Source organism: Antedon mediterranea, chromosome 8 (genome assembly GCF_964355755.1).
Source record: "Antedon mediterranea chromosome 8, ecAntMedi1.1, whole genome shotgun sequence".
NCBI lineage: Eukaryota > Metazoa > Echinodermata > Crinoidea > Comatulida > Antedonidae > Antedon > Antedon mediterranea.
Genome location: NC_092677.1, coordinates 13406652 through 13418215, shown reverse-complemented (window position 1 = coordinate 13418215; position 11564 = coordinate 13406652). Strand labels below are relative to the sequence as shown.

General features: G+C 33.0%; 2 protein-coding genes across 5 annotated transcripts; both read right to left on the bottom strand.

Moving 5' to 3' along the window:
- Window positions 1-995: 995 nt before the first annotated feature.
- Window positions 996-7077, bottom strand: LOC140056507 (uncharacterized). Of its 4 annotated transcripts, none has more exons than XM_072101899.1 (7): window positions 6991-7075; window positions 5490-5640; window positions 4401-4915; window positions 3891-3944; window positions 3214-3279; window positions 2844-3032; window positions 996-2255 (listed from the first exon to the last, which is right to left on the bottom strand). In XM_072101899.1, the coding sequence occupies exons 3-7, from the start codon at window positions 4906-4908 to the stop codon at window positions 1771-1773; spliced, it is 1302 nt and encodes a 433-aa protein (XP_071958000.1). In that variant the 5' UTR covers window positions 4909-4915; window positions 5490-5640; window positions 6991-7075; the 3' UTR covers window positions 996-1770. The 4 variants fall into 4 exon arrangements, with proteins under 4 accessions (XP_071958000.1, XP_071957997.1, XP_071957999.1 ...); XM_072101896.1 differs by having other exon boundaries at window positions 996-2258; window positions 6991-7067; XM_072101898.1 differs by lacking the exon at window positions 5490-5640 and having other exon boundaries at window positions 996-2258; window positions 6998-7077.
- A 1280-nt stretch (window positions 7078-8357) lies between these two features.
- Window positions 8358-11553, bottom strand: LOC140056907 (uncharacterized). The gene is made up of 4 exons (XM_072102430.1): window positions 11432-11553; window positions 10098-10630; window positions 9693-9746; window positions 8358-9457 (listed from the first exon to the last, which is right to left on the bottom strand). Exons 2-4 carry the CDS (start codon window positions 10621-10623, stop codon window positions 8922-8924), a joined length of 1116 nt encoding a protein of 371 aa, XP_071958531.1. The 5' UTR covers window positions 10624-10630; window positions 11432-11553; the 3' UTR covers window positions 8358-8921.
- Window positions 11554-11564: the final 11 nt, after the last annotated feature.

The following is an 11564-nucleotide window of genomic DNA, read 5'->3' as shown; positions in this document are numbered from 1 at the left end:
TTTGTATATATTTTTTTACATCTAACAGTATTCACAGTAAGAAATGTTTGTATATAACATCTAACAGTATTCACAGTAAGAAATGTTCGATTCAAATGACGACCAAAAATGGTTAATAGGTATTTGCAGTACTGTATTGTCAAAGTATTGCAAGTTTATTCTCCAAGGGCTCATAAATTTACCTACTTGTGTTAAACCAAACTGGCAGACTGAGAGATTGGAATGTTCCATTCATCGCAAATCAATACATTTGTAAAAACGTAAATTAAATCTATCAAAATAGTATTTTTAAAAGAAAATCGGCCTGTCTTCAACATTATGATGCTGTACTCGAGCAGTTCAACCGGTTTACAGCTATTAAAAACAATTATCGTAGGAGGAGATAGGAAAATGCGAAGCGTCCTCGTATTATCGTGTGCGGGTATTTTTCAAGTTAGACATCCATTAGACAGTGTATACCACGATCGGAAAACACCCCTATTTGGGGCAAATCGTTGAACCTAAATTCGTTTTAATCGTCAATAAATAATTATCTAACTCAATTTAATTAGTAAACAGGGTTACATCAGGTGGTTAAAATCAGTACCGAAAGTACGAACCAACTGTATATACCATCGAGTAAACATTCTAGAAGTAAGGCGCGATTTACCGAATTTTGCCCTTACGTAAATTTATATATAGATGGCAAATTCTACTGAAAATGATAATGCTGTGGATCAGCGAATGGATCTATTTAGTATTGTTATTGTATTGAAAAGTAGACGAACATAGACGTATCTGTAAGCGGAAACATGGTACGATATGTTTCACTATAGCAGAAAAAACACCAATTTACCAGACTCACTTTCCTTAAGTATCACTTAGGATTATATAAGGACGAAACTGAGACTTACTTCCATGTAAAAAAGAATCAAAATACTATGTTTATTTGAATGAACCATTGCTTCATTTAAATGTTCATACTTTGTTTTATTTAACATAAAGTAGCCCAGTGATATTTAGCTTTTATAATGGACGCCGTCCATAAAATAAATATAATAATAAAAAAATAAATAGTACCCATCAATCTTCGTTAGGCTATATCTTGTTCGCCTATGCCCCTTCCATATTTCATTATGTTTTGTCTGTATGGTGTAAATGTAGAAATCGGGATCTTTTTTACTTTTGGGAATGATGGTAGTTGAATCTCAAGAGAGTCATGGAAACGATTAGCGTACGCAATGTCTACCCAAGACGAATCATGTAACGGATGATGATGGTATACTGTCTATCTTACTTAAATTTTGGTGAGGTAAGATACCCATTTTCTTCCAACCGTCTGCCTTAAGTCAAACTTCCCAAGCATACAGTGTACACACATTTTTTAAGTGGAAACATTTTTATTCACTTGACATGAATATTAAAATCATAACATATATGTCGACCATTTAGTTAAAAATACTGTTTGAAATGCCAACGTATAGGCCTACTGTATACGAAAATAATACTACTAGCTATCACTAAAACTTCATGAAGAATAAAACGGGTTTTATATGATTTATAAATAAGACCAAACATGATATTTTCTTCCTGAACAAAGATGTTAAAAATAGGCCGACTTATCAATCATGGACCTAGAAATGTATGAGCATAATCTATACAACAGTATTCAGTAATTCAGTAATACTACCAACTATATAGTTTCTGGTTGTAAGACAGGACTGTAATGTTTGTTACGAATCGACATTAACAGATGACTGGTTGGAAATGATTCTCACCAATCTTGAATTATTAATTCCAATAATGCAGCATATTCAGTTTACTCAACAATGTTTGAATGTTGCCGTCGTCTAAATCGTCTATCATTCTCCAACTACTTTGGTATCCCTTGTATGGATTGTTAGAATACATATCACTTCTATGTATATCCCTTCTATTTATCTCCATTCCAAGTTTCATTATCTTCTGTCTGTACTCTGTGAAGTTGGTAATTGGTATTCCACTTACATTGGGAAATGGTAATTCTTTCTGTATCTTATCTTTCAAGGCATATTGTTTTGTCAAGTTGATTGTGTCGTATATTATCGAGATGTCTTTTGAACTTAAATCACCGGAGTCCTCTAACGCGTTTAACATATCTATTGTAGATCTCATTTCTTGTAATTTGAATTGAGGCACATGGTCTCTAAACAACACCTTCAGCATAATGAGACAATTCCTGTCATCGTAATACTCTGACACAATCATTTTCAGGAGATTGAAATCATCCTCGTTCACTTCTGAAAAAAAATTAGAAAAGATGTTCAATCGTTTTTAGAAGATTGAAATCAACGGCCTTGCTCATTCCTGCAAAATCAAATATGTTCTATGAAGTAGAAATTGTTCAACCGATTATAATTGTTTGTTATTAGGAGTGTGATAATAGTGGAGATTAGGGGTGGGGTGGTGAGGGGTTTTGATGTGATCGTCGAATATAATTCTAAATATACAGGACATTAGAATCCAAACAGTCTTTAATTTGAGCTTACAACCATTTCTCATCATCAGAATTACCAATATTCTTAAGTAATTGAATATTATAGTAGAATAATAGAATCCGGTGGGGAAATGCTCAACTTTATTGTTTAACGATCACTTAACATTCAGACATTAAGTTAATTAATAATATTGAAATAATATAGTCATAATCAATCAATCTTTTTAAATTGTACAGAGAAATTTATCTCGGTGTACTTTTTTACTGTACTTATCGGCCATATTTGATCAACCAGGGTCAGGCATCAACTTGTTTTCGAAGACCAGAATGTGAAAAGTACGTGTTTGGTTTTGAGATTTACGCAAAAGTTATAATAGATGATATTCACCTGATTTTGGACCACCACCGCGTCCGCCACCTCGACTTCCACCACCGCCACCTCGACTTCCGCCACCTCGACTTCCACCACCTCGACTTCCGCCACCTCGACTTCCACCACCGCCACCTCGACTTCCGCCACCATATGCACCATCACCATGATCTGAGTCGTCGTCATCAGAATAATATTCGTTAGGCCCTATTTTTTTTAGTGTATGAGTAGAAAATATTAAGTTTATTTTAAAAGAGGCTCCTATAAATTAAGTGTACATTTTTGGGGTGGCGTTTAAGGCCATGTACATTTCCTTCCCAAAAGAATCCCCTTCAATCAGGTTTTGATAAATGTTTAAAAATTAAATTTTCAGAGCATGTTAACTTACATTGTTGTGTTGGAAACGTTGCTATTTGCGCACCTTTACCTGTACCGCTTCCAAAAGTGAGTCCAACTTAGTATAATAGAGTAAAAAACAGGTATAAAAAGTATTATTTTTACAGGTAAGTAAACATTAAATTAAATCAATTTCAGGCAAAGAAACAAAAAGCCAATAAGCATTGCCCTCGATAATCGTAGTGGATGTTGGATGTTATTGCATTTGATTACTGTACTGTTAATTAATTAATAGTAATTTGTAGAACTACATAGGCCTAATGTAAACAATGTAAAAATCGAATTGAATAGAAAAACAAATCTGGTATATGTGTTGTTTCTTCGCTTTGAGTTGTGAAACCTATAGAATAAAAGCATTGAATTAAATCAATTTTAGCACAATTACCGCAAACTTTGGTGGGGAGTAGAAATCGACTTACCCGTGTAAATAACGAAGTACCGTATGAAGGATGTAATCAATCATTTTTAAAAAATTGTACACGAGACAGTTTACGTTATAGCAAATGGAAATTTATCTCGATGTTCTTTTTACTGGTTAATCGGCCATATTGGATCAACCAGAGTCAGGCATCGAATTGTTTTCGAAGACCAGAAAGTAAAAAGCACGTGTTTGGTTTTGAGGTTTACGCAAAAGATGTAATTAATTTGTATATAGATGATGATATTCACCTGATTCGCTTGATGCCGTTGTACCACTTCGACTTCCGCTACCATGTGCACCATCTGAATGATATATATTTATTATTATTATTATTATTATTATTATTATTATTATTATTATTTGTATGATGAGTAGAGAATAATATCAAATTTATTTAAAAAAAGGCTCTTACATAAAATAAATGTATATTGTTGTGGTGGCGTTTAAAGCCATGTGTCTTGACTCCCCAAAAGAATCTCCTTCAATTACGTTTTGATAAATGTTAAGGTTTTCGATAATCGTAGTGGATGTTGTTGGTTATTGCATCTGATTACTGTACTGTTAATTAATTAATAGTAATTTGTAGAACTACATAGGCCTAATGTCAACAAGGTAAAAATCGAATTGAATAGAAAAACAAATCTGGTATACGTGTTGTTTCTTCGCATTGAGTTGTGAAACCTATAGAATAAAAGCATACTTACATAAAGAATATCTAGACTGCACATGATATGTTCGAAATACTGTTTACTACGTACCTAGTAATATCCTTTTTGCTCTCGCATTCAACTGATTGGCAAATCTCTCCAGTTTCTTTCGTGTGTTTAACTTCAGTTCTTTCTCCAGATAAAACACTAAATCCCATTTATTTGTAATGCCTAGTGACCCTAATCCGTAGTAGTCAATCAACTTCCGTAAATCTTTGTCCGTGATATGAATCATAGATTTATAAAATGTTTTACGATGTGAAGACAAACCATCCCTATCATAGAGTCGACTAATATATTGTGTGTACTCAATTACACTTTCTTTCGCCTTGGTGTTTTCTGTTACGTCTGCGATTTCTGACAAAATTGTAATGCTATCGTATGTGATGTTGCTTTTAGATCTGAGTTCATTAAAAAGCTGCATTCCCGAAATGTGCTCCTGTGCCATTACACCAACCGGTAGGTGATCATGTAAAAGAAATTTCAACTCCCGTGTTTTATCTCCAGGATAAGCGTTACTGAATTCTTGACAAAGGTCTCGCAGTCTTTCACTATCCATTTTGTTACTGAAAAAAAAGTTTGTAATTGAGCCTGTTGTTCTTTCTCAATTTCTTTTAAGTCTACTGTTGTTTTTTTTTATTTGTCGTTTTATTCAAAATGATTATTTATTCGTCTATTAAAAAGAACTTGTCTTTAAAAGATATGAACACCGACTTCTTTAAATATACAGTATATATTCTATATAAGTAAAACTAGTGCATACAAATTATATAAAACAGCGCCACTACTAACTGTGAATGAAGTTCACTATCTCGATGATCGCACGCATCAACAACCAGCCGTGCCACGCCTGTTATCAAAATGGTTGTATTCCCTAATTTCTTAATAATAGTACGTATTTATGAATGAGTATAGACAGTAGAACATTATAAACTAATTTCTTACGAATGATATGATACTGTAAATCAATGATGAACATTTTAAAAAGCATTATAAAGACTAGGCATACAGTAATCTCGCCAGTTTGTCGCGTACGGTAATGAGCGACACGTAGTCTGAAATCGAACATCAACATTTTAACATGTACCCATTAAATCAATTGTAGGCCTACTTAAGAGACATGTTATGCGATTTTCTTACCTTTTACCTTTCCTTTACTTAGTAAAAAAATGGATGAGTCTTGCCCTTCTATAACAGCCACTGTTAGGGTTAGGTCAAAGAATCCCTATCGACGAACTGAGATCGCGTCTTGTCTTTGTTATGCATAATTATTAGAAATTGTATTATTTCCCTGCATGGAAATTGTATTGTTAGGCAAAGTCAAAGCAAACTGCAGTTTCTAATAACAGAGGGCCTAAACATTTTTTTTTTTCAATTAAATTTGATCTTTGTTTACAATCTTCACAATAATATAACATTAGTAACATTAGGGCCTAATGGGCAAAGTATAAAATGAAAATATAAAAAAACACTGCCTTTTACTATCGGCACATAACTATACTGCTACGTACACATTTTTATGTTGTTCATTATCATTAGTGCATACCTTAAAATTCAGATTACTGAAGAAATAATAATGGTGGTTCAGCGGCTGGATCGCAATGAAAATACAAATAAACTATATTTGAACTCGTCACTTTGACGCAAACGCAACATGCACACATACGTTAATATGTTAACACCGAAAATTATTATGCCATACTATAAATAAATTAAATATGTTTACAGTGATGAATTGTGTCTATTTTGTGTTATACAGTATACAGTATTTGCGGTTGTCAACCAGGAACTGACTAAAGTGTGTGAATATTTCCGAGCAAACAAACTTTCCGTTAACGTTAAGAAATGCTGTTCTATTTTGTTTCGAAACACTCGCAAACCTGTAAATCTTGATGATAGACATATTAAAATTAATGAACATATTGTTCCACTTGTAGAAAATACGAAATTTCTTGGTGTTACCATTGATTCAGGTCTCACTTGAAAGCAACATATTAAAGAAATTAAAAATAAAATATCCAAAAATATTGGTATCATTTTTAGACTGTCTTCTTTTCTTCCAAAAACATTCTTCATACCTTGTATTGTACTCTTATTTTACCATATTTAAACTATTGCAATGTAGTTTGGTGCAACACGTATGAGTCCAACACTAGCAGATTATTTATCAAACAGAAGAAAGTAGTTCGAATAATATCAGGTGCACCACCACTAGCTCACTCAGATCCCTTATTTTCCTCCCTAAACCTTTTAAAGTTGAAAGACCTTAACTATCATCAACAGTGTACTACTCATCGATTAACTCAATTGTTCAATGTCGTACCAATTACCAGAAACCATGCATTTACTCAGAAACCACAGATTATTATGATTATGTTGAAAATATTGATATGCATAAGTAACTGTACTGAAGGTTGTCGTGTTTTTCACTCTTTATATTTTTATAATATAATAATTAAGGCGAATGGTAATTGCTATCCTTTGTACCGTACTATGTCAGTTTAGGGGAAAATGGCAAAAGGCTTCCTACTTTCTATGAGTTTTATCAGATAATCTATTGACAACTCTTGTAACATAACCACAGTGCTGATTTTGCCATTTTCCCCCTAACTGATATTTACGTAATTATAATAATTCTTACCTTTCACCTTTTATACTGAAGAAACTAAAAAATAGATGCGTCTTGCCCCTCTATAACAACCACTGTATGGATCGATCAGTTCACAACAGTCGTTTGACTATGATGGCGTCTTGTCTTTGTTATGCATATTTTTGCTATATGGATCTATTTTTAGGAATTGTAGAAGAGAATGGGGATTACAAAATTGTATTTTAAGGAAAAGGTAAAAATCACATTGATACTATAACGATAAAGTCGAGTTAATTGAAAAGGGGTACAATTCTGTAGTATCATATATTTTTACGCGCCAAAATAAAGTTATGGTTATAATTAACTAAACAGTCTAAACACTAGTCAAATCTGCAGTTGTCCTTTTGTTGACGGAATGACAAATTAAATGAAAATGAATTATAATCCTTTAGCCAATTATCTTATTTTATTCGTTTGGCCAACAAACAGTAGGCCTAAACAATGTAAAACACTAAAAAAGGTCGGTCGAAAACGGCTTGGTAACTCTTCGAATTACATATAGATTAAAAATTAAAATTATTAAGGGGACAATTTGTTTGGGTCTCGATAATTTCCCCTCAATAGGGTTCCACTCTTCTCAACTAGCCTAAAGAGCAATTCAACGTATTCTCTAAAATCAGCATAGACCTAAACGTTTGCATTTGCATAAATACTGTATTTAAAACCTATTTTTAGGTACTGTACTGTCGAAGCGATCAAAAGGGAAATTCCAGGTATACGGTAACTATTATTATCAATGTCAACGGTAGCTCCAATCTATTTGTAACGAAAGGTTTATTACAGACAGCACAGGGGTGAACGATTGTGTCTTTTGAATTAGCATGTTTGTGCTGAAGTTCACTCGAGGAAGAAATGATATTTTTAGGCTTAAATCATAAATATATGCTCTCTTACGACAGGCAGTTCACTGAGTGTGAAAAATGAATGATGTTTAATGATTGAAAATAGGCCTCCTCGATGGCAAATGTCTCCATACAACACCACAGAATCGCTCTTGGTGTGATAATAGCACCTTTTCATTTCAATCAATCAACCATACAATATAGGACAATGATAACCGTTATTAACATATTGTGTAGATTTGACCTGTTTGGTTATGAAACTGTGAATTTACTGCATTTGTCATCACTTATCTGTTATTATCATTGTCATAATCTACTCCCGCCTGCTCCACACTCTCCAAATAATCAATTAATAAATAATGTATTAACTCAAGGTTTACCGAGAACTCGTCTTCTCAAAATAAATTAACAAAAAAGAATATAGTTCAAGTTCAACTTTATTTAAACAGAGAGACCAGATCAACACAAGTTGGTCTTGTACTGTACATACAAAATAAAATGTATTATATACTTGATCACACTAATTTTTACTTGCTCTAAAATATTTAAATCTAAATATTAATAAAGCTGCTTGACTATTCAAATAACTGGTAGTCATACGTAGCCATACAACCAAGAAATAACAATGTCTTCCATAACTAAAAGAGTATAAATTATACTAAAATAAAAAGTTATATAAAATGTTTACAGGCCATCAATTTATAAACAAAAAATGTAAATGTAGGCCTATCTATCATAAGAAAGTTTATTAGATAAATTTTTTAGAACAAAATTATTTATTTGAACTTTAATTATAGCATTTTAAGTATGCTAACACACAAGCGTTTTGATTAAATTTTATTTTCGTAACGATTTTAGTTGCTTTGAATAAAACATTGTAAACTACAGACTATTTCATGAAGGAGATAAAAAATATCGATTTTATCATCAGGTGCAAGGCTCTAAGCTCTGTCTACGCTATCAAACTTTATGTGACAAAAAATGTGATGTGCCCATATATGGATATGATGATGTCATATCACTACCATATTTAAGCATATCACTATAGAATTATTTCCGATAATTTGCATAAAATCTGAATTATTCCAACAATTCTGCCGAGCTTGACGGAAGTTTCAATTGCTTCAACTTTGCAACAAATTCGTCGATGTTGCTTTCTTTGAAGATTGATTTCTCAAATTCTAAATCATATATCATACCCCAACTACTTTTGTATTTCTTAACTGGATTGTTATAGTACCCATCAATCTTTGCTACATCATTTGGAGTTATTCCCTTTCCAAATTTCATTATCTTCTGTCTGTAATTGCTGAAGTTGGTAATTTCTATTGGCCTAACTTCGGGAAATGGTAGTTTTTCTTTTTTGATCTTCTTTTGTAAAGCATAATGTTCTGTCAGGTTTATTGTATCATATACGATAGAGATGTCATCAGAACTTAAATCATCAGATTCCTCTAACGCATTTAACCAATCTATTGTACTATTACGTGTTTTATGATTTTGTGTAGGAACATGGTCTCCAAACAGCACCATCAACATAATGCGGCAATCCGGTCTGTCATCGTAATACGCTGACACGGTCGTTTTGAAAAGCTTGTAATCATCGTCGGTCAATTCTGCAAATCAGGAAAAAGGTTTGTTAATTGGACTCAATCCGTTAATTTGTGAACAAAAATATTGAAAAATGGTATATGGCATTTTTCCTCGTTCTCATTGTAGGCCTATATATGTTATCGGTTTTATGAATCGTAAATTTAGGCTGAAACGCTTAGGAAAATTTGAGTATTCATTCAGACATTTTTCTCAATGCATTGTATAATACAACCTTAGTCGGTTCAAAGGGATACTTACCTGCTGCTGTTGATGTTGCTTCCACGACACCCCCACCAGCAACTGGTTGTTCACCTGCATCATGTAAATAAGAACAGTAGTTGAATAACCGATACAGAAGAACCAATTTATATATATTTTATTTCCAACAACAAATTAACATACTGTAAGATATACATTTTTTTATCCAGACAGAGACCAGAAGTTTAGAACTTATCATCAATCGTTCTCCCGCTCCCCCCGCCCCCCTTCTTGAACAAAAATATATACTGTAATTGCAAATTTAGTCCGATATGTGGTCAGCTATATATGCTGGCCATACAAAACAATATTGTAGTTATCTACTAAAATTATAAGTAAACAGTTTTATGCTGTTATTTGATATTAATTTAAATATACATTAATAGCACTGTTTTACATACATACCAAGCAATTTGACTTTTGCACTCGCATTCAACTGATTGGCAAATCTCTCCAGTTTCTTCCGTGTGTTTAATTGTAACTCTTTCTCCAAATAAAACACTAAATCCCATTTATTTGTAATGCCTTGTGAACTCAATCCATAGTAGCCAACCAACTTATGTACATCACCTCCGTCTAATTCTTCCGTGATTTCATCCATAGCTTTATAGAAAGTTTTACGATGTGAAGACAAACTTTTCCCACCCTTGCCATCATAGTCTTTACCAACTTCCTTTTTGTATTTACTTACACTTGCTTTTGCGTCGGCGTTTTCTGTCACGTCTGCAATTTCTGACATAATTTTAACATTATTGTATTTGATGATGCCTTTAGTTTTAAGTTCATTAAACAAATCCATTCCTGAGTTGTGTTCCTTAGACAATACACCAATCGGTAGATGATCATGCAGAAGAAATCTCAATTCCTGTCTTCTATCCCCGGGATAAGCATTACTGAATTTTTGTCGAAATTCTGTAAAGCTATCATCCATTTTGTTACTGAAAAGAATTTAGTTTATAATTGAGACTTTAGAAATTGCCCTACCAAGACAATCTACAGAAACATGTTCTCAAGATGGGAACTCGTCCTTTGATCTTATGTATGACTGCGACAAATACCAACAGTATTGTACACTTATCTGTAAGGCATGGAACTGATCGTGTCGCAGCCACAGATATAAGAAACTTCAGCATCCTGTTTTATTATTGTGTATTTACAGCATCTTTAATCAGTATCCTTTAGACATGAGTAATATAAATATGTTATTATGCCTATAAGCCCTATTATTATTATTATTATCATAAACACATTTCAAGAGGACCATATACTCGCCTTATCGGTTTAATATTTATTCAGTCCTATACACTGTGAGCAGAGTTCACTATAATATCTCTATGATTGTACGAATCAACCTGCCAAACCGAATGTACATATGCACCTCTATAAGAGGCCTATCGAACGTATAGTATTTTCTAATTTTCTAATAGTAGGCCTAATATGTGTAATTGATTATAGACAGACTAGCTAGTAGAGTACTAATTTCTTTACGATTTGATACGATATTGTAAATCATTGATGAACGATAACTATTAGACTACGGTTATGAAATGAATTTCCCCGGAATTTTGGATAATAAAAGTTTTATTGTAGGAGACCTATAGTATTGTTATTTCGCCTGTTTGTAGCGTTCGGTATGAGCGACGGTCTGTAGCCTATTTTGAATTGAAACATCAAATAATCCGCCATTATTCCTTTGGTATGGACCCATCTGAAACATGTTATGCAATAACTATCCTTACCTTTTACCTTTCCTTTAGTTAGGAAAACTAGGGTTAGTTTTAATCTTTCTTTTCCCTCTACAACTACCACAGTACGGAGATCAGGTCACTGAAGCGACGAGTGATCGCGTCTTTTCTTTGTTATGCATAATTA

Excerpts from the sequence above, each read along its gene's own strand:
- LOC140056507 (XM_072101898.1), bottom strand. The coding sequence starts at position 4,908 with ATGGATAGTGAAAGACTGCGAGACCTTTGTCAAGAATTCAGTAACGCT. Across the intron at positions 3,280-3,890 it reads AACGGCATCAAGCGAATCAG|TTGGACTCACTTTTGGAAGC; the intron begins GTGAATATCATC and ends TATTATACTAAG. Across the intron at positions 3,033-3,213 it reads AACGTTTCCAACACAACAAT|GGCCTAACGAATATTATTCT; the intron begins GTAAGTTAACAT and ends TAAAAAAAATAG.
- LOC140056907 (XM_072102430.1), bottom strand. The coding sequence starts at position 10,623 with ATGGATGATAGCTTTACAGAATTTCGACAAAAATTCAGTAATGCTTAT. Across the intron at positions 9,747-10,097 it reads TGCAAAAGTCAAATTGCTTG|GTGAACAACCAGTTGCTGGT; the intron begins GTATGTATGTAA and ends TACATGATGCAG. Across the intron at positions 9,458-9,692 it reads AGCAACATCAACAGCAGCAG|AATTGACCGACGATGATTAC; the intron begins GTAAGTATCCCT and ends CCTGATTTGCAG.